The sequence below is a fragment of the Sinocyclocheilus anshuiensis genome, unplaced genomic scaffold (genome assembly GCF_001515605.1).
Source record: "Sinocyclocheilus anshuiensis isolate Anshui unplaced genomic scaffold, SAMN03320099.WGS_v1.1 scaffold881, whole genome shotgun sequence".
NCBI lineage: Eukaryota > Metazoa > Chordata > Actinopteri > Cypriniformes > Cyprinidae > Sinocyclocheilus > Sinocyclocheilus anshuiensis.
In genome coordinates, this window is record NW_015558695.1 from 954,003 (window position 1) to 977,459 (window position 23,457).

The window sequence follows — 23,457 nt, forward strand, 5'->3', positions numbered from 1 at the left end:
ACAATACTACAGCGAGAATAAAAGTTACGCCTTCTTTCTTTGCGTGAACATTTGGGTGGTGTTATGCAAATCTTCCCAGATCGTGACGTAGACATGTGGGGGTGTGTTAGAACGAGCCATTTTAGGTAGGCGTGGTTTACTCTTAACTTTCATAAAGAATATCTCTTTGGATTTGAGACTTTAGTCTTTGCAACTTTACAGATCTTCTTTATGCACCAAGAGCTTGTAACACTTCAAAGAGAAAGGAAAACTTGAAATTGCATCATATAACCCCTTTAATGTATATTGCTGGTGCCACACAGATCTAAAATAAACGTGCAATTTATTTCCCAGCTGTTTACCTTCAGAGACATAACCGACAGTTTTTTGTAACTCGCGTTTTTTTTACGTAAACTTGTGTGTGAATGAGAACTTAGTTTAATACTCACATGCTGTGAGTATGTCTCCATTAAATATTTTACAATTTTGCTGTTTTTACTATATTTTTAATTAAATGAATGCAGCCTTTGTGCGCATTAGACAATATAAAAGCATCTTTCAAAAACATAAAAAGATCTTACCAACACCAAACTTTTGTTGTTAATGGTAGTGTTAGTGTACTTTTTCCATTGTTATATACAGCTATCAAAATATTTTGTAACCTAGAATTAGTTGATTTTTTTATCATTCATATGAGTTTTTTTTATTATTAATTACATTCGGGTTTTTTTTTGTTTTTTTTTGTGAAATCCTTCTCCAATAATCAAGAATAACTGGATCGGTGTTCAAATTCATTGGTCAAAGTGTGAAAAGAAAACACTGACTGGATAGCTGACAGTCTGAAAAAGCTTGATAAACTTGCTTGTAGAATGTTTTTTTTTTTTTTTAATAATGTGAAATATTTTTTATTCACATTGTGTATATATAGTATATACAGTATTGTGTTTACAGTATAATGTTTAGGAATATGTATTGACAGTATTATGAATGTGTATTTGTTATTGCCATTGCCTTGCGTTATGCATCTAGGACACTTTCTCCCATTTGATGATAAGACTTGATGATAATGATCATAACTACTATAAAGATACTGAATAGTAACACTTGATGGTACTCACCTCATGTGTTATGTGATTGCTCTGTATTCTGTTTTGTACTCTGTTTGCTTACAAAGTCTGTAAGCGGAGCAGCATTTATAAGTCCATTCATTGTGCATTGTGTGCTTTTGCATACAACTAGTGCCAGGATGTGCCAACTTTCTGACCTTAATCAGCAGCACACAACCATGATACAGAATCAAATACATCTACTCATTCTTTATTACTTTTTTCCACATTTTACAGTAATCAAGCTTTTTTGGCCCTGCATAAACAACCTATTTGTCTTTAAGACTAATTGAAGTCATTTAAACTTAAGTGTCTAGATCATTTTTGATACATTCAGGTGTGTCTTAATTTCTGACCAGTTTTCATGTTTGTTGTCATCAGGTATAAGCGGAGCTCGCTGAAGATTTTGGGGACCGTAGGGGAGCCCATAAACCCAGAAGCTTGGCAGTGGTACTACAGCGTGGTGGGAGAGAAGAGATGTCCGGTGGTGGACACCTTCTGGCAGACTGAGACGGTATGAACTGTATTCTAACCACTCAGAACAGAGCAGTAACATCAATGTTGCTTTGAAACTGTCTACTGTAAGGTCACTTGTCTTTTGTTTGCATCTTCCTCAGGGTGGGCATGTGATGACCCCTCTGCCGGCCGCTACTCCCATGAAGCCTGGCTCTGCTGTGAGTGAACGTGATATAAATGAATAAATAAGTTTGGTGTTGGTAAGATGTTTTTGTATTTATACTCACCAAGTGACTCTCCTGAAGAGAAATCATTCAAATATGCGGATTTGGTGCTCAGAAAACATTTCTTATTATCAATATTAAAAACAGCTGGGCTGCTTGATATTTCTATGGAAACTGAAAATAACTGCATTTATTTGAAATAGAAATTTTGTAACATTATGAATGTCTTCATTGCCACTTTTTAGCATTTGAGTGCATTCTTGCTAAATAAAAGTGTTTTTTAAAAAGAAATAAATCTTAGTGACCCGAAACTTTTGAAAAGTAGTGTTACTAGTGTATGTATTTGTCATGTTGCTGAAAGAGACAAATGATACAATGTTCATTACCAGATATCATGTAAAATAATTTCTTCTGTTACTACAAAACTAGTGCTGTCAAACGATTAATCGCGATTAATCACATCCAAAATAAAAGCTTTTATTTTGGATGCGATTTAATCGTGATTAATCGTGTGACAGCACTATACAAAACCGAAACATATTTGTTAAATTAAGCATAGTGTGGTACAGTAGAATTACTTTTATTAATTTCTGTATGGTGATTGATGTTTTTACATATTGTAGACATTTCCCTTTTTTGGGGTTGTACCTGCTATTCTGAATGAGTCAGGGGAGGAACTTGAAGGACCAAGTGAGGGCTATCTGGTAAAGTGAATTTTGAGAATAAATAAATACAAGTTCCATATGTTTCGTCAGTATTTTTTTGTTTTTCATGTTTTAAACTTCTTAACGCTAATGAATCAGTTAAATTTTATCCACATGTGAAATTCAAGTTTAAAACACAAGCGCTTCTCTTCCTCAGGTGTTTAAACAGCCTTGGCCAGGTGTGATGAGAACTGTGTACGGGAACCACGAAAGGTTCGAAACCACCTACTTCAAGAAATTCCCTGGATACTACGTGACTGGAGATGGTAATTTGTGCTGTGATTCATATTTAGTTTTACTATAAGTGGGCATCATATAATTGTGTGAAGTGAGAGACTGTTTGTGCTTTAGTTAATGGTGAAATGTGTCTGTCCAGGTTGTCGTAGAGATAAGGACGGGTACTACTGGATCACCGGAAGGATAGATGACATGTTGAATGTGTCTGGTGAGTAGAGGATGAGGACATTCGTTTGTTTATTGTTCTTTTAATTTAATTACATAATCCCAAAATTTCTCCCGTTTTGTAAGTTCCCCAATGTGGAGAGAGAAAATGTGTGGCCTGGACCTACAGATGCTGAAATAATGCAGATTAATGAGTTTCGAAAAGAGCTAATGATGAAATTCAGGCCACACTTTCCAATCATTTGTCTCTTGCCTGTTTTCTATCTCTACTGATATGACTCTAGAGATTTACAAAACATTAAAGTAGCCTAATTACCAACAAAATGGCCTGTAATAGAGCAAAAGCTTTGATATATTGGTGGTGGATATATTTCTTCCAGGGCACTTACTAAGCACTGCAGAGGTGGAGTCGGCTCTGGTGGAGCATGAAGCTGTGGCTGAGGCAGCGGTTGTGGGGCGGCCACACCCTGTTAAAGGCGAGAGTCTTTACTGTTTTGTCACCCTCAATGACGGAATCAACTACAACCAAAAGCTGGAGGGGGAGCTTAAAAAGCAAGGTGTGTTTGCTGAAAGGAATATTTCATGCAAGAATTACAATTCTGTCATCATTTAGTCACTCTCATGTAAAAGGTCGGTCACAGTACACTTTTCGTTCCATTGACTATTAATATGTATACGAATGCGGGACACAGGAATGCAAATTTTGCTCTCCAAAGTTCGGTGAACGCTGCCCTGCGAATTCGTATCATATGAAGACCAATAGAAGATCAGCGTGGACTCTTAGCTGAATTTAAAGAAAAAAAACACAAACTTTACAGTAAAGTGATGTAGATTATGTATTTTTACATTTTTGGATGTATTATTATTTGGATGAATTATGTTTTTTAAAAAGATGCTGGGAAGTATGATGTCATTACGGCCTTTGCATTGTCTGGAGAAAATATGCATGCGCAAAATCTAGTGCATTTGAACTGCTCTTTTCAATACAACAAAAGTGATTTGAAACTGTCAAACTTTAATAAGGATAAACAAAAGTTTGCGTATATATGTGCTGTCAAAATTAGCGTGTTAACACAGGCGATTAATTTTTCCAGTTTAACGACGTTAAAAATATTTAACGCAATTAATGCAGGGGCAGAGCTAGGGTTGGCCACCCCTCTCACAACTGCTGCTTCCTTCTCTTGTTTTCTTGACAAGAATTGCGTTTATTTAGACGCAGAACATCTTTACGACCACATCAAACAGGAGACTTTACAGACACGCTCTCTACTTTGCCTCAGCGCCAGGCACGAGACAAACGAGCGCGGAAACGGTACAGGTGACGAGGAGCTTCAGTAGAACAACAGTGAACTGCAGTCAGATGAGATGTTGTCAGGCCCTATGTCAGTAAAAACAAAATCTTCCTGTCCTGTCAGCCGTTATATGTGCTCGTAGCGTGTGCTCTTCAATTACACGTACAAATGTGGCGGCGCGCGCTGTAGCCTGTATCATTTCATATTAAATCGCGACTGAAACTACCAGCATACATGTCAGATCTGAGTCACGTTCAGCAGCAGCAGCTCTTAAAGTAATAGCAGCCAAATAACATAACCCAGCTGCTGTGATGTCTTTTCATCAAAGAACAAGAAAAAACAGGAAATCAATAACTTCTGTAGCTTTAAGGATTCATCTATATTTAATATAGAATTTAGTGTTTGATAACTACCTACTTGCTGAAGGGCACAGGTAAATATGTCATTTATTATAATGCGTTTATGTGAAGAGTTTTTTTTTTTTCATGAACTACAAGTAATGGCTTTCTTTTCACTTCCCTTTTTTCTCAAACAGTGAGAGAGAAGATTGGTGCCATAGCTACACCTGACTTCATTCAGAATGCACCCAGCCTTCCAAAAACCAGATCAGGTATTAATATTGGACTGTTTATTATTAAAGCCTTAACGTTTAAATTAATGCAGGGGCAGAGCTAGGGTTGGCCACCCCTCTCACAACTGCTGCTTCCTTCTCTTGTTTTCTTGACAAGAATTGCGTTTATTTAGACGCAGAACATCTTTACGACCACATCAAACAGGAGACTTTACAGACACGCTCTCTACTTTGCCTCAGCGCCAGGCACGAGACAAACGAGCGCGGAAACGGTACAGGTGACGAGGAGCTTCAGTAGAACAACAGTGAACTGCAGTCAGATGAGATGTTGTCAGGCCCTATGTCAGTAAAAACAAAATCTTCCTGTCCTGTCAGCCGTTATATGTGCTCGTAGCGTGTGCTCTTCAATTACACGTACAAATGTGGCGGCGCGCGCTGTAGCCTGTATCATTTCATATTAAATCGCGACTGAAACTACCAGCATACATGTCAGATCTGAGTCACGTTCAGCAGCAGCAGCTCTTAAAGTAATAGCAGCCAAATAACATAACCCAGCTGCTGTGATGTCTTTTCATCAAAGAACAAGAAAAAACAGGAAATCAATAACTTCTGTAGCTTTAAGGATTCATCTATATTTAATATAGAATTTAGTGTTTGATAACTACCTACTTGCTGAAGGGCACAGGTAAATATGTCATTTATTATAATGCGTTTATGTGAAGAGTTTTTTTTTTTTTCATGAACTACAAGTAATGGCTTTCTTTTCACTTCCCTTTTTTCTCAAACAGTGAGAGAGAAGATTGGTGCCATAGCTACACCTGACTTCATTCAGAATGCACCCAGCCTTCCAAAAACCAGATCAGGTATTAATATTGGACTGTTTATTATTAAAGCCTTAACGTTTATGATGCTCAAGTGTTCTTTGTTTTATTAGGTAAGATTATGCGTCGTGTCTTGCGGAAGATAGCGTGTAATGAGCGGGATTTGGGTGATGTGTCTACGCTAGCAGACAGCTCTGTCATTGAACAACTGTTTGAGAACCGCTGCTGTACTGCTGTGTGACCACCAGGGGCACCCAACACAACGCCACTGTCTGGCCCCCATACCAGCTTCAGTTTTGGAGGGAAGAGGATGAGTCTGAGCTATAATGGAGTTTAGGATAATGCTAGTGGGCAGACAGAACGAAAAAAGCTTCGAAATGTATAATTCCTACTACAATTCACCGACTTAAAGTAATCTCTTGGAAAACCCAAGGTTTGGGTTTGGCATAGTTTTAACTGCATTTTTACAGGACCCAATTGTATGTTAGAAAACATTGTCCCACAATTTTATTTTTATTATGTTTATAATTTCCTTCTCTTTCTCCATGTGTCAGTTCATTAATCTTTATATGACTATACTGTCCTGCTTTCAATGTGCCAACATAACCTCAAAACAAGTTTTTTTCATTATTTTTTCACTACTAAAATGGGAAAATAAGACTGCATATGTCATGATTTTGTTGTGTACTATGTAATAGCGCTTTTTAAAATCTCTCTGCTTTGGTTGAAGGTTTCATTTTAACATTTAAAGCTACACATTGTATAGAACTTTCTATACAAGCCAAAGCATGCATTAATATTTACCAGAATAACATGGTATCATGCAGGTGTCACCAATGTTAAAACTGAACTATGTATATTTTATTCCTGGAACAGTTTGCAACTTTGTAATAAAAGTTTGTGCGTGAACTGATATTATATTTCTTTAGGAAAGTTATGAAAGAGCTATGATTGACTGCATAAAGGCTGTATGTTCATTTAAAAAAAAAGCACTTAACAGAAGTAAATGACATTTCTAAACATGATGGTGGTCTTCTTGTAGTACTGATACTTAGACCCGTTCAGTGGGCTTTCCATTTTATCAAGTCATATTTCAAGTCGTATTTTTTATTGTGAAGGTATCCTCTCAAGAAGCTTTTTCAGGAGAAAAGTGCTCAAATTCCAGCCGTTATATGAGTGTACTGTGCTCTCATGTGACTGAGACTATAGTAACAGTAACTGTATTTGTTACTATTGTCAGATTGATTTCTTCCAGCTTGCCATTAACTCGAGTTTTGGATGTTTCATAGCTCTTAATGTGGATGAGTATTAGCTGTCAATGCTTTTCTCGACCCTGTAAGCATTCACTAGCCTGTATGATGAGCGACTGAACCTTTGAACTTATTTTCCGTCTCACTCATTTTCTTGTAATCATTTGAGCAGAGCAATGTCTCAAACAGAGCTGGGTGAATTAAAGTGCTGAAATTTTAACATTCATGTTTATGGTTTCTGCATGTGTCCTTCCATTCTATTTTTTTATTTTATTTTCTGGAGGAGTTGCTTAATAAATTAAGTCATAATGACTTCATAAATAATCATTATCTGCTGCTATTGAAAGAAATTGATACTCTAATTTTGCAAAGATAAAATAAAATGACCAAAAGTGACAGTCAAGTAAAGGCTGTTTTTTGATTCATCAAAGAAAACAAACAAAAACTGGGCAAAACCAAAATGTATCACAGTTTCCAGAAAAATATTAAGCAGCACAACTGTTTTCAACATTGATATGTTTCTTGAGGACCAAATCAGCATATTAAAATGATTTCTAAAGGATCATGTGACACGGAAGACTACAATGGCTGCTGACAATTCAGCTTTGCAATCACATGAATAAGTTATGCTTTAAAATATATTAAAACAAAAAAGCTGGAATAATATTTTAAAATATTCCTGTTTTTACTACATTTTGGGGCAAATAAATGCAGAGACTTGTTAGAAGACTTACTGACTGCAAACTTTTAAAGTGTAAAGCATCTTCCAGGTTTCTGACCTTTTCAACCAGTTTGTTTACCAACCTAAAGTAGCATTCTTCCTACAATCCCCCAGTTAAAAAAAAAATATTATTACAGTTCTTTTATATTATTCAACGTTTCGTGCACCAAAACCACCCTTTCACTGAATTTTGTGTTTGCTGCTGTACCTTTAAGACTTAGCCTTCCATGTTGAATGAGTTGAACTGAATCAGTTAATGATTCATTGTTTTGAGCTTTTTTTTTTTATTAACCGGGTGATTCAGATTCGGGTGTGCCTCACACATCCTGAAAAGTGAAGTTGCGGGCTCTTTGATCGCCCCCTGGTGGCTGGCTGCAGTACAGGTCATAAACCCCGCCCTCTCCATGTAAACGAATGGGACTTGATACAATTTTCCGAAAGATGGTTTTGGTCATTAAAGGTTGTTGTTATCACGCTGATATATGTTCAATTGTTCGTTTTTGTGATAAGTTTGATTTTAGCTAGTAATTTGATGCTATAAAAATGGGGCGTGTAGTTATGGTTGATTGGGTCTGCGGGAGTTTGATACCGCGGCTCCACCTCACGACACTACTGTGCAGACTCTGGCTCCAAACAAATATCTACTGCGCAGACTCTGGCTCCAAACAAATATCTACGGCGCAGACTCTGGCTCCAAACGAATCTCTACTGCGCAGACTCTGGCTCCAAACGAATCTCTACTGCGCAGACTCTGGCTCCAAACGAATATCTACTGCGCAGACTCTGGCTCCAAACGAATATCTACTGCGCAGATAGTGGAAGGCATAGGAGACGCGTCGTCCATCTTTTTTTACAGTCTTATGTTCAGATTATAAATTCAAACTGAATGATTCATTCACTAAATTCGACTCACTGAATCAGCCTACTTATATTATGCCCTAAAAGTATGTACTCTTTTGGTGAAGAAAAAGTACACACTTTTGAGTGTGTAGTAGAAGAGTAGGCAAGCTTTGGGACATACTATCAAGTCACACTAACTGCGTCTTTAACGGACGCTCTGTCGCATAGGTACACGAACCGTCACTGTAAACTGGCCTGTCCATCATCTTGTCACAGTTAACATCCTCCACATTGCATTTCATTTAACTTCCTACCCTACTGGAGAGAAAAGAAGTAGCTCGTTGATCTGCCAGTAGCGGGTCTTTCATGCCGAGATGCTTATATTTTCTGCATAATGATGCATTTAAAAGTTAACGACCAAATGGATGTTTATAAAAGTTCATATTGTTGTTGCAGATGAAGTATAACACAGATAACATTAAATAAATATTTTTTACACCAGGTTAACTGTCGAATATTAGTAACTCAGACCCCTTTTTCTAAGCCTCTCTACTTAACCGCCGGTCACACACATCCGCCATGTTTGTAGTTTATTTTAACGCGTTTTATTCGTGTTTGTAGTACTGGACCGAATCCTTCACCAAAGCGCAATGGATTGTGGGCAATATTAGCCATTAGAGTGTACACGCGTCCACACTTCAAAAATCGACCTGAAATAGTAGGCCATCCGGGGACTTTTGGCATACTCTTTTCAACATACTATGCTTTGGGACACACTTATTCTAATCTCACATGCTATTTAGGATGGATAGTATGAACACTGAGACGCAGGAAAAGATTATCAGTGAATAATGACTCAAATTTCTTTCTGTTCCTAACACAGAACTATAGTAATACCGCCTCATATCGTCCGGGCAACATTTATGTTACCTTTCTGATGTGTAATTTTTTTTGAAGATTAACAGCTGTCACAAACCATTGAATGGAAAACACCTGTGTGAATATCTTAATTTTTGTTCCACAGAAGAAAGAAAGTCATACAGGTTTGAAACACCATGAGGGTGAGTAAATCATGATTTGCTCTTTAATATGCATGTATATACGTACTTTTCTATCCTTTTGTACATATTCCAACTACACATAAAGTCAACAAACCTCCACAAGATGGCGGTGATTCCAAAATGTTCACTTCATGAAGACAACGAGAATGTCCTCTCTTCCTACTAACTAAGTATCCAAAGCAGGTTAATGTCATTTTCCATTACATAAAACCCCTTTTCTGCATGAAGTACACACATGTCCAGTTAATTAACCCATAGGTTCATGTTTGGTGCTCTTTTGCTGGGTGAAAAGCCCACTGACCATCTGTTATTCAAGCTGTGTGAAAGTGATTGAATAATTCATGCCAGAGTGCTCAGTTTGCTGTCTGGGGAGGGATTGTGAGGATCAGAGGGCAGTCCACTCATTTTTCTTTGTGTATATGTGTGTGTATGAAGGTAGGGACTGGATTAATGTTACCACTTGTGACTTTACTGTCCTCACATATGCGTTATAAACAAGAGATGATGAAGTGATATTTATATAACAACGTATGGTTTGATAATCATTTTAATAATTGTGGAAACAGGTGAATCCATACATTTGGCTACAACAAGATTGAGTGGCATTGAGCTAATGTTTCTCTTTCTATATTCAGCGAGAATATATTTAATATACAACATTTGTCTGCAGCTGCTGAACTCTGAATTCTGCCCTGTCTTCAGTTCAGTCCATTTCAACAGTATAAAAACACTCTTTTACACACACTTACACTTTCGCCCTCTTCAACAGATTTCATTTTCTTCTTTTTTTATTATTACCACTTTATTTCTACTTCCTTTCATCTTGTTGATGTTTGTTCTGTGGTACTTCAGGGAGGCAACAAGCCCTGTGTCAGATAATAGCTCAATATTCTCCAGGAGGTTTTGCTGTACGGCTGAAAGCTCTACTGCATGTCTTTGTGTCTGTTTGGCTGAAGGGCATCAGGGCTCGTGTTTGTGTGGACTGGGATGCACCGCAGCGAGAGGCAGGTGAAAATCATACAGTTTAACATGCAGTCTGGTTTGACCCGAGGCTATTTCTTTGTTGTTGGTGGTGTTTTAATAAAAAAGAAAGCCCTTATGTTACTTCATTGACAGTCATAAGCGATTAAAAACACATTCAATTTGGTATTCCATGTGGAAAATAAATGTAGTATAAATTTGTATATTATATAGTATATTTTCTTATATAGGCCTAAAGTTTGGCTCAGTAAGTGATATTTATTTTGATACAGGTTTTTTTGTTGTTGTAAAATTAATACTTTTTTTAAGCAAGGATGCGTTAATTTGATCAGAAGTGACAGTTGCATAGTGATTAAAAAATGCATAATGATTTCCACAAAAATATTAAGCAGCACAACTGTTTTCGACATTGATAATAATAAGAAATGTTTTTTGAGCAGCAAATCAGCATATTGGAGTGATTTCTGAAGAACAATGTGACACTGAAGACTGGAGTAATGATGCTGAAAATTCACAAGAATACATTTTTAAAATAGAAAACATTTAAAATTGTAATAATATTTCACAGTATTCCTGTTTTTACTGTATTTTTAATCAAGTAAATGCAGCCTTGGTGAGCACAAGAGACTTCTTTCAAAAACCTTATATATAATCTTATGTTATACAGAAAAAATGGACATTTATTTTAAATGTCTAGTTCGTCCATAAAATTATTTTAACATTAAAAATGTGTAAATCATCCTTTTAGCGATAAGACTTCTGTTCCAGATGGATAAAAGCTGTAGCCCTATTAATTCACAAAGAATAAAGCATAATTTGTCTTTACAAAATTTCATATACTAATAGTGTCATATATAAAAAGATAAATATGCACACACACACACACACACACACGTGATTTATAGTCTGAAACTAATTATTTACCTTTAGTTCAGTATCCATACACAATGAATTCATTTTGACAAAAATGTCATGGTGCCGTTGTCAGCTTCATGGAGGCCCCTCCACACCCCATATATATCCTCAGGTTGAGCCTCCTGTTGAAGCTGTCTGCATCGTTTCGTCTGGCAGGCTGTGGGACACCCAGGGCGGTCTCTAGGGCGTGTGTGTGTGTGTGTCTGTGTGTGTGTTGGCCCAGCTGTCGGCAGCATTTGACCACTGAACATATGCGGCACAGAGCTGCTGCCGTTGTTTCTCCTAATAGGCCTTCATTATACACACACTTGTCACACTCCGGGATGCAGACAGGCCTGGGACAGGTGGGAGAATGGAAAGCCCGAAATGATACAGAGCAGGGAACAAAAGGAGTCATGAGGGATGCGAGAGTATGTACATGCTAAGAATGACAGAGATGGATTAACAGTGAGGAGAAACGGGCAGAATGATGATCAAATATAAGCTTTTCAGGGGGAAAAAAGCAATGAATAATTTGTTAAAATAGTATAATATGATAAAATATTGCTCCTAATAAAATGACCAGACTTTGTTGATTAATTTTGAAAAGGATAAATTGTCAATAGATTTTTATAATACACAGTTTTACTAAATTGTGAAAAGCCCAAATAAAAATTACACAGGAATAACTGGAAATAATAGAGATGGATTAACAGGGTGGAGAAAAGAGCAGAACAATTACAAAAATAGGATATTTCCACTGAGAAAAAAAATTAAAATGTGTTAATATAATATGATATGATATAATACAACCAAATTTTTAATTTATAAACATCATATTTTTTATATTAAATATTATTAATAATATTTAAAATAAAATGATCAGAACTTTGTGGGCTAATTTTGAATAATAGATTTTTAAAAGACACGTTTTACCAAATTGTGATGGAAACACAGAAATGGGTTAGCAGGGAGGAGAAAAGGGGAGAACAATTAAATTTTTAGAGGAAAAAATCATAATTTGTTAATATTTTGAATATATTAGAAATAATATTTTTAAAATAAAATGGCCAAACCTTGTGGAGTAATTTTGAATAGAATAAACTGAATATAATTTTAAAGGACACAGGTTTACGAATTATTCACGGAAAACATTAAAATAAAAAATGACTGCGGAGACATATGTGAGCCTTTTTCTCTTGAGAAAAATCTCAGTTTGCTCTCGATTTGGTATCGTTACTGTCTGCAATCACTTGAGATATTAAAATGATCTCATTTTGTTTTCCAGTATCCAGGTAATCTCCAGAAAGTCTCCAGTGGACTTTCCCGTTCATTTTCCCAGAGTAGGGTGACAACAAGAGTGATGATATTCCCCTTAAAACCCAGTTTCAAAGATGAGGAGGAAAAAGCCCCATTACCCATCACATCTTTCAGTTTCCCTTCTGCTTCTCAAGAGCCAGTCTCTGTTGGAGCCTGAGGGGATCTGAAACTGAAAATAAGGCTGATAGAAAGAAATAGGGTAGAAATGGAGAAGAGGAGAGAGGGGGGTGCGTATGCTGCAGTACATAAACATGAGAGCAGCTGGGGATCTCAGCTGGATATCTGCAACCCCAATCACAGCACAGACTGTTCACTTCACTGTCTGCCATCACTGACGGCCTTCCAGCTCACTAAACTCAACTGATACCGCAGGTGTTTAATAGCTTCTTTTAGACATGTAAACAGAGATCATTTACTTCACTCCTGTAGCCCTCGTGTTAAATTAATTATCTATAACTCTAGTGTCAGCGTAGACAGCTTTGTTGATTATAGTGGGATGAGCTCTGTTGCATCATTCTGTCTTTAAAGGAATTTTCTGGGTCGCTACATTCATAAAAATGAGCAAAAATCACATTTACAATAATGCATTTACAATGAAAGTCTAAGGGGCAAAGCATTGCACCTAAATAAACATTAAAATACAAATTTTCCAAAGTATATTATATGAGTGTGATAAATTTCCTTACAAACCTTGCAAAGTTAAATGCATTGTTTCAGCTGAACATGTAAAGACAGTAAACCTAGGTAACCTAGATGTTTCTGAGCAGCTCACAGCATCTGTGCAAACTTACCTACAGTAAATCATGCTGGTTCCTCTCACTCTGAACCTGATGAAACAGCAGCTTCACTTTGTGTATTTACACTTAAGAACAGACCCAGAGCTGTTGAAAATGTCTTATAAAAAACTAAGAATTCAATCATTTGGAAGATGTGCTAATAACGGATATTCCAAAAAAAAAGACAAGTGATTAATTTTAAATTGTTGCACTTTGGGTTCCCTTGCTGGGTTTCCTTTTTTCTCCTCACTCTGGGAGAAAGCGACCTTCAGTGGCCAGTTGCTGACAACATAGCCATTCTAATGTGGCTACAGTGGAATCATCAAGTTGGTAATTAGAGACAAACCCATAACCCAGACTCCAGCTGTTTTCGCATCGTCTTGCCCATGAGTTTTAGAAAGCATTCGAGTATTTAGGGCATTTTCCACATTGTGTCGGTGGGCAAAAGTAACAAAACCAAACCCACTTCTGTCTCTGTACACTTGCACAAAACTGATTGGTCTAGATGGGAGGAAAGTGGCAAGCAGCACTTGCTCGGGCACATGTGGGTGCAAATTACCCACAAATAAAGGGTTTTCAACTGAACTGTAAGATGTGGTAGTTTTGACTGTCCTTCAAAGATGATTCTTGTCAGAAAGCTCTTTGTACAAAGCAGAACTCACAGCGGTTGAGTAAAAATTGTTGTCACAACTGTTTTATCTGTAAAGGAACCAACCCCTTAAGGCTGGATTTTATAGTCTGGACAAGTTGAGGCTATTTGTCGAAAGTAAGAGCCAGTCTGCAGATTTTATTTAACAGATTTCATAGAAAATCGTGTAGCGTATGATCACAGACTCTGATTTTTTTTTTTTTTTGCCATTTTTGCCTTTATTATCACAGGACAGATCAGACATGACAGGAAGCAAAGTGGAGAGAGAGAGGGAGGCGGGGATTGGGAAAGGTCCTCGAGTCGGGATTCGGACTCAGGACACCCGTAGTGCAACAGCGCTGTATGCACTGCCCACAAGGCTTTTGGCGCCGAGGACTCTGACTTTTTTAGCTTCAGATTATGCTTATATCCAGTCAGAGGATATCAAACATTTTTGCCATTTTGATCTGTGAATTGTTTTCATTTGTCACGTGCCTCGTAGCAACAAGGCATATGTTTTTGCACGAGTTTGTGTTCAAAACAACTTGAAAGTCTGATAATGTGTGAATGATCCTCAGACATTTAGTGTAAAATGCCCAGTTTTTCCTCTGTGACTATTTACAAAGTCAGCAAGTGTATGATGCCTAGTGTCTTAACTTTTTTTTTCTTTCAGATTTTGAAAGTTGTGTGTATTCCAGCCTTCAGTCAGATGCTTTAGTCAGTTTAAAAAAAAAAAAACTAAACCACATCTTTTCTTCTACCATAAATCACAGAATCCCTAAACTTGGCAGGATGGTCCCAAACTTGATCCTCTTTTCATGTGCAGTCCATCATCCATCCCTACAAAATTCTGACAAATAAATAAAAAAAAGTCAACTTTTTTGATCTCCTGCTAGGCAGATGATTTCTGCTTGTTCCTATGTGAAGTTGTTATATTCATAATAGAGTTTAACTTGTCTGAATATTCTCCAAGACAGTCTTTTAAAGGTGCACTCAGTATAATGTTGAACACGCTATGTTATTTTGTTGCACTGGTTGATGTTATGTGATTTAACATGACTTTAAACATTTTTCAAAAGTAGGCCTACTATTTATTTCTTTGTGTTAAAATATCTGTAATGACAAAAAGCAGAAAAGTGCCCATATTTGAAAAGTATCACGGTATATGTATCCAGTACCATTTAAAAACACCATTACTGATAATCAATAGAAATAGATTATTGATCTACTGTATTTAACTCTGATATTGTGAATGACTTCCAATTAGTTGAACCTAGTGACTGTATGCAGTGTTACAGACCCAGACTAAGCCTGCACTATATTGACTGACACAGACATGGAAACCCAATGCCGTGCCAGGAGTAGCAGGATATAATGTCTTATATCCATCAGACATTTCTTACAAACCGTTCCAAGAAAGAAAACTTCTATGTTATTGCACCATCCATCTATTATTTCCATCTTTCTCTTGTTTACTCTCAATGGACTGTCTCTTCCTATCCGTCTCCTTTCATTCTGACTTCCTGGCTCATTACCTCATGGGAAGCATCTCCGGCTGTCAGCCATGAAGTTGTCCATGCTTGTGAGAGACATTCCCTGGCTAGGAGACTCTGGTGTTTCAAGGCAATTGTTTCAGACAGCTTGAAGGCTGTGAAAGAGAGAGAGAAAGAGTGCCTTTATTTTATTTATTTTTTACTGATTTTGAAAACAGTTGTGCTGCTTAATATTTTTGTCAAAACCATGATACATTTTTTACATGTGTCTTAACTGTCACTTTTCATTCATGTATCCTTGCTGCCCATTTACAATTGAGTATGTGAGTGGTTTATTTTACTAGACGTGTTGGAATTATAACAGTGTTGTGTGTGTGTGTGTGTGTGTGTGTGTGTGTGTGTGTGTGTGTGTGTGTGTGTGTGTGTGTTTGTGATCTGTCAGCCATGAAGTTGACCATGCTTGTGAGAGACATTCCCTGGCTAGGAGACTCTGGTGTTTCAAGGCAATTGTTTCAGACAGCTTGAAGGCTGTGAAAGAAAGATAGTGTGCTTTCCTCTGAACTGTTCGTGTAGCATTGTGAACTGATAAACACAAACGAATTATTCATTTCCAAAAGTAATTTTTTTTTTAAATAATTGCATATATCAGTATTTGATGAGAAAGCCCGAAAATGAAGATGATTCAAAAACATTTTCATGCTTATTTTCATTATTTCATTATTAAAATAATTTTCAGAAGACATTCCTCCAGTCTTCAATGTCTCATATACATTATTCTCATATACTGATTTGCTGCTCACTAAATATTTATTATTATTATCTGTTGAATACGGTTGTGCTGCTTAATATTTTTGTCAAAACCGTGATACATTTTTTACATTTATAAAATGTCTTTACTGTCACTTTTCAATGTATCCTTGCTGTCCAAATTTATAATTGAGTCTGTCCATGTACAAATGAGTATGTCAGTGGTTGTAACAATTGTAACTTGTTTGTGTAAGAGCAGAGGACACTGGTCATTGAGTTCATCCTCCCTGTTTGTGTAATCATCTCTGCAGCCAGTCAGCCAATTAAAATGAGCAGTTATGACCTGTGCATTGACCGGGACACAATTTTGTAATTAGAAATATTTATTAGTTTTCGTACAGAGAAAACTACTTCATCTGAAATGTTGCTGTGCAGTCTATGCCAAGTCATACTATGCAATCATGCATATTTATGGTGTTTATTTGTGCTGTACTTATACTTTAATAATCTTAAATATTCAGGATAGTCTCAGCAATTCCACAAGGGCTCAAGTGTGACCATCCGTGAAGGTCATTGTACTTCAGGAACGGGAGTTGATGTTGGCCAGAGGCAGCATGGGGCTTTGGCTTTGTTCCCTTTAGAGGGCCTGTGAGACAGAAGTAATTAAGAATAGATTATTACATTGCCTTCATGTCACCTGCACAACTGTATTTGTGCTCAGTAGGAATACATTTGCTAATTTGAAAACTTTGGAAATACTAAGACCCACTTAGCAAGACATAGATGTAGCTCGTCCTAATGTGTTATATGCTGTCATTAAAAAGTCAAATTTCACTTTTTTTCTGTTTATTAGATCAATTTTGTCAGGGTGCCATCTGTTTCTGTGCCATTTCATTTTTGTTCCCACTGTGTCCATTTTTATATCTCTTTTATGTATCTCTATCAGTTTCTTTTTAAACATCCATTTCATCCCCATCAATTAGAGGAATGACATTTCTCCTGTCATTAACTAGCTTCACTTGGAAATCTGTCTGCAGTCTGAGTTTGTCAGGCTGCCAGATTCTGATAGTGCTGAGACAAGAAACCTGAATTTGATGTGTTCACTCAGTCGCAGCTCTGTTTTCCTTTTATTTATTCCTGTTTTTGTCTTGCATGCCACTGTATCTGTTGTTTTAATGTCTTAGTCCTTTATAGAATGTTTGAATCATGGATATGAAATGGTCCCATTTAATAAGCACTGAAGCTGATATCTCAGCTGTAGCATTCATAGTTTTGCACAAACTGGCAATTCTCAGCATGGTTCAAAAGATATTGATAAATTAATTAAATGTGTTCTTTTAAATGTATGGGACATCAATGGATCTCAAAGGGTTGTAGTTTGAGAGGTCAGACTGCTTCATCTCTCATTCATTTTGATGCCAAGTGAAAAGGTGAAGCCAGATATTCTCAGTCTTCCCTCACAAACATTCAGATTGTTCCAGTTTTGGCCTAAAATTAAGCCTAACCAAAATGAAACAAGTCAGTGATGTTTATTGAGATTTTCAGAAAGATATAGAATTGTCAGATTTCAACTTTTTTTAATATAGCTTTGTGATAAACTATTGAGACACGGACTGATAAGGCATAAAAATTGTGAAATGTCTATACAACAGTTGTCAACAGACTCATTAAATTCTGCAGTCTGTGAATAAAAGACTGGCTTACTCATAAGAGTTTTAATCTGTTATTCTGTTTCAAATACAAACATATGTGGGAATCCGAAGTCTGAAACTGCAAATTTGAAAATCAAAATTAAGCCAAAGTGCTTAAGTCATTGAGCAAAAAAAAACGTATATATGAGTTTTTCATCTGTAGGAAATTTTAAAAAATTCCTTTATTCAAAACCTGCCTGCAGAGATCTGTTGTCAGAAGAACTGACCTGTTGCTTTTAACCGAAGGTGACAGATACCATTCAAATATTTGGTGTCAGTAAGATTTTCTCTCTTTTTGAAAGAAATTAATACTTTTATTCAGCAAGGACACATGAAATTGATCAAAAGTTAAATTTTTTATGTTATAAGAGATTATCTCTATTCATCGAAGAATCCTGTAAATATATCAAATGTATCACAGATTTCACAAAAAGCAGAACATATTTTGATGATGATAAGAAATGTTTCTTGAGCAGCAAATCAGCATATTAGAGTAATGATGCAAAAAATTCAGCTTTGCATTAGAGTAATAAATTACATTTAAAAAAAAATAAATTATATATATATATATATATATATATTTAAATAGAAAATTCTTATTTGTAATAATTGTAATCATATTTCATAGTATTACTATTTTACTGTGTGTTTTAATAAATGCAGCTTTGGTGAAAATGAGAAACTTCTCTCAAAAACATTACAAAATATTACCAACTGCAAAATTTTGAACGGCAGTTTATATCTATTTAGAAAAGCGAAGAGTAGTCCAGAAAATACTCTCAAGAACATGTTTAATAGTAATTATACTTCTTTATCATTATTCATGCTGTTGTCCTTGATGAGATCAAGTTCATTTACATACCAACAACAGCACTCGGATGCCACGTCTCCTATCTGTATTCCTTTAATGGCCCTCCTCACTCTGAAACTGTGAATTATCCTGCAGCTGAAGGGTTTTTCTGACACTATGGGATGCAAAACTAGGGGTTTTGGGTAATTAGCTAATTGTGCAAGTGTCTGCAGCGCAGATGTGAGTCCTGAGGTAACGGCTTTCCATTTATGCACAAACAGGCATGTGTGCTGGGTTTGGTTAACTCTCTCTATTCAGCGATCTCTGAAACATTTGTAGTTGTTTCTAAAGAACAAATAATAGGCACAAAAGCAGAGCTGTCATACCGTGTGGCACAGATAGGGGCTGCTGCAACTCTGAAGTTAAGTTTATTTCAAATGAATTTTCTTTTGTGTTTGGTTCAGGGTAAAAAAGGGAGTGAAATGGAGCTTAAAGTGTGCCAATTGGATGAAATAACAGTGTTTAAAATTATGGGCTGACACTGTGAAGAAGTGCTTGATGACAGATGCTCCATTTCCTCTCTCTTTCTCTCCTCCTGTGTGAAGCGAGAGCATTTTGCACAGGTCAGATCAATCTTTCATCTGCTGGCCCCCCCAGCGTCTGCATTAAACACATTCGCACCAGATATTCCCAGCAGCGGTGCCATCGGCGCCTGTGTGCGCAGATATTGTGTTATGGGTAATCCTTGATATCACATATGAGTCTCTTAGAAACCTCAGCATTTATCTCAGTCAAACAAACGGCAGGGCTGGTGATGGATTACAGTTAGAGGAGCTCACCTCGTGGCAGCGTGTCCTTACATGGACGCAGCTCTGTTGTTCTGCTCACTCACAGACTCTCAGCTAGAGCGTATGGCGTTTGTGCTGTTCTCTTGATGTGTTGTTATTCTGGAGGTGATGTGAACTCTGTTTTGCCAGATTTTTGTAAATCTTTGTCTTGCTATCTCTCTCTCACTCACTGTCTGCCTTACACACACACATACACACACACACACACACACACACACACTCACGAATGCATCAGATCTCCTGCCCTGCCTGTCTAGAGAATGCCAGGCTGTTGCCGTGGTAACCGAGAGTTCCTCCATCCCTGCTGAGCCCAGCAGTACAGAAAAAGAGCAAGACGGTGTAGCACAACACCGGCGGAAAAACATAGAGAAAGACCCATACAGAGTCATGGGAGACCATCAGAGAGTGTTTCGCCTGCAGACTGACTGCTGTTCTGTGGTGTATATACTAATAATTCTCTGTTTATATTATTTATTTATTTTATTTTTTTGACATGGCACAGCAAAAATACCATAACAATTGTAATTTATGGATTTTGTTAGAGCCATGAACGACATTATGAATTTTATCTTTTTTTTCTTTATATTAAGAGAGATTCTTTTATGATATCATGTGAATTTGGCTAGAAGAAGAATAAGAGCGAAGGAAGGGTTTTGTGCGAGACAGTATTATGAAAAGCTAAAATGTATATTTTTTGGTACCTGATTAAGTGTTTAATAGTTTGAGTTTGATTTATTTTATAATGTAACAACATTATAACAACAAGCCTACCTTACTAACTATTTAATAAGCAGCAAATAAGAAGTTTGAGGCAAAAGTCGTAGTTGGTAGTTAATAGTGAGAATTGACCCCCAGTCTAAAGTGTGACCACTTTTACACTACAAGTTATTGTCACTAATCCAATCCTTTGTGCAACACCCTTGTGGAAATGGCAAAGAATGTGAAATGGCTCAGCTCACTATTGTAGATTTGTTTATTAAGGTCTTTATGATATCAAAAATTGATACCGTATAAATTTCATAATTCTTGTCACCAGTGTCAATATTACAAAAAATATCAGCCTAAATTTAAAAAAAACTAAAAAACTCAAGCTCACTGAAGACAAGTAAACAGTCAGCGATTAAATAAGAATAATAAACTAATTGCAATAGGACAAAAAAACTACAGTAGAACAGATAAATAAAAAATGCTATGCATTGTATAAAGTAATCAAATGTATAAAAACACTGCATATTCTTCACAGAGTAAATTAAATGTATATTTCTTCTTATTAAAGTTACAAAAGTGATTTAGTCAAGAGCAGTGAGAGATTTTCTCTCTTTTGTTGTGTGATTAACACTCAGCTGTTTCACTTAAGACCTAAATTGCTGTGTTTACGACGATACTTAAAAAGACGGTATTTTGACTCATACAAGCATGTGTATTTAACCGTTCAAGGCCTATAAAGTGGCAAAAATAACTTACAGTCTCTCAGACAGCGTGCACATATAGCGAAATGAGTTCACTTTCGCTGCTAATTGAAAAATTAAAATCACTTGTTTTTAAACCACGATGCTTAAAAACATGCAAATGATACGTTTTCGTGACCACGTAGCACAGCAACGTCACGTGAGCATGTAACCGCGATAGAGATGATCTCCAAAAATCCAAAATCTCTAGCGGTTGACAAATTTCTACCAGTTAATTGTGTCTACCAGTATATCGCCCACCCTTTTTCAAGTACCAAAAGTCCAATGTAGCACCTTGGTAATCCCATGTATTTTTTAACGTATTAATATGGCATTCTTTAAGGCATCTTGATGTGCAAAGTAAATTTGTTGTTTAAAAACGATTTTTTTTATATGAGAACATGTTAATACCACGTTTTCTGGACATAGCAACATGGTATTCATTGAACAGCCTTGGAGTACCATGTAAAATGCCATGTTATGGTACACAAGTGTAATATATCACAGTAATTTGGATTTGATGGTTCTTGTACACTACTAGTTTTTTTTTTTTTTTTTTTGACATGGTACCATGGTAATACCATATTTTTTGGACATGTACTTTGGACAAGTATTTTGGAGAAACATAAGTGGCTTTTGGAGAAACATAACATGGCTATATTTTAAGGTATTACCATCTGATATCACTGTATTTGTATGCTTAACACAAACAAAACACAAGCTTCCGTCTTATACATACAAACCAATCACAAGCCGCCCCTTCCATGATCTGCCTCTGTGCCATTTATACTGGAGTGACATTTAGTCTTTAGGTTATTGCCTGGGGAAAATCATAAAGCTTAATAAACGCTGATGCAATTTCATCCTCTGTCAACTCAGTGCTGCGAGAGTGTTTGGTAAAACATGTCAGCTCTGCGAATGAGCCACGTAATAGCCACAGGCAAAACTCAGAGATGAGTGTCATCTTACAGCTTCACTGAACATCACTAATGTCTACCTGTACTCCACCACCAGTCTGACAGAGATTTATGACATGACAGAACCGAAGCCTGTTAGATCAACACTTCAACCATTTTACAACAACCTACACTGCGTTTGTGAAGTTGCGTTATGGATTTGATCTGAATATGGGCTTCAAGTGCTCTATCACAACAGTCTGCAGCCGTCAGCTGAGCCATATGGCTGTGCAAACAATCTCATCCAGATGGCTAGAACATGCTATTTCCTATTCAAGTCACTTGTCACCATGACTGTGTGCTATTCAGATGCTGCTTGTTTGAGAAGAGGAGGCGGATCCCAGTCTGTCATTTTGAATTGCCATTTGTTTTGTTGAGATGTTTGCTTGAAGTTTCATATTGGGGATATCATGGCAGTCTTGTAGTCTAAAGCGAGTTGTCATGAGATGTATAATTGTCTCACTGTCCTGCTGGTGGAGCTGGATTCTTTAAGGGTTCTTGAAGGGTTAATTATAGACACAATGCGTTTCATGAGCCTTATACAGTCCTGTCCGGCTGTCTTCTCCTCCCTCTCTCTGTTTTTTTTTGTGTGTCCTTTAGTTTAGCGTGCTTCCCTGGAGTGATACAGTGCAAGGTCAGCAAAAATATAGCTGAATTTTTTACCCTCACCCACCATCTCTCTCCTTTCTGCTTTCTCATACAGCTCTGACTCTTGAATGTGAAGCATTCAGGATGCTATAGGTTTTAGCTTTCAGTTATACTGGAAGGCTTTTTGCGGAGAACTATGGGAAAGTCCTAGTATAAACACATCCAGCATCAGCCCAGAGCTATATTAAACTCAAGTGTACGACACAAGGAAGGAATCATTAAAATGTAGCTATACAAGAAATAATATAGTGGTGTAAAAAACAACCCTCAGTTAGTGCACATGCACTGACACATTGAGCAGAAGAGCTTGTGTAAAAGAAGGCTTTTAGGGGTAATCCAAGTTTGCATCTGGCTTGCAAAATTTCCTGAATCCTTCTTCTGATGATTTCATGTCCTCTCTCTATTTTGTACCTTTTCATCAAGATTCTTAAACTTGGATCTGTGAATCACTGGAGATCTGTGAAGGAATTCATGCTGTTGGTTTATTAAAATAAATAAATTATTATAACTGACACAAAAGCACCAACACTGAATGTATAACTTATAACATATGAATTGATTCATTAATTAAGTTCAGTGTTATCAATAAAACTATTTTAAAAAAGCATTTTTGTTAACTGAAATAAAGGCAAAATAAAATATAAATATTATGAAAAAGCTTAAAATGTAAAAAAAAAAATTAAATGTTTGGAATAAAACAACGGGGTTAAAATACTACAGTTACTAAAAAATAAAGCTAAACGATGTTATAACTATAAAAATGACAAAAGCACATAACAAAATTACAAAAAAAGCTTAAAAAAAGACTGA

At 36.6% G+C, this 23,457-nt stretch overlaps 1 protein-coding gene across 2 annotated transcripts in view; it reads left to right on the forward strand.

The window, feature by feature from the left end:
- LOC107681393 (acetyl-coenzyme A synthetase, cytoplasmic-like) overlaps positions 1-5,916 on the forward strand; it is a 20,142-nt gene extending 14,226 nt beyond the window's left edge. For both annotated transcript variants that reach the window (XM_016477680.1, XM_016477681.1), the window contains 8 exons: positions 1,467-1,599; positions 1,703-1,759; positions 2,389-2,469; positions 2,627-2,735; positions 2,846-2,914; positions 3,252-3,428; positions 4,699-4,773; positions 5,669-5,916. In XM_016477680.1, the coding sequence (XP_016333166.1) occupies positions 1,467-1,599; positions 1,703-1,759; positions 2,389-2,469; positions 2,627-2,735; positions 2,846-2,914; positions 3,252-3,428; positions 4,699-4,773; positions 5,669-5,796 (829 nt within the window). In that variant the 3' untranslated portion in view covers positions 5,797-5,916. The remainder of the gene's footprint in view (positions 1-1,466; positions 1,600-1,702; positions 1,760-2,388; positions 2,470-2,626; positions 2,736-2,845; positions 2,915-3,251; positions 3,429-4,698; positions 4,774-5,668) is intronic.
- The last annotated feature ends 17,541 nt before the right edge of the window (positions 5,917-23,457 follow it).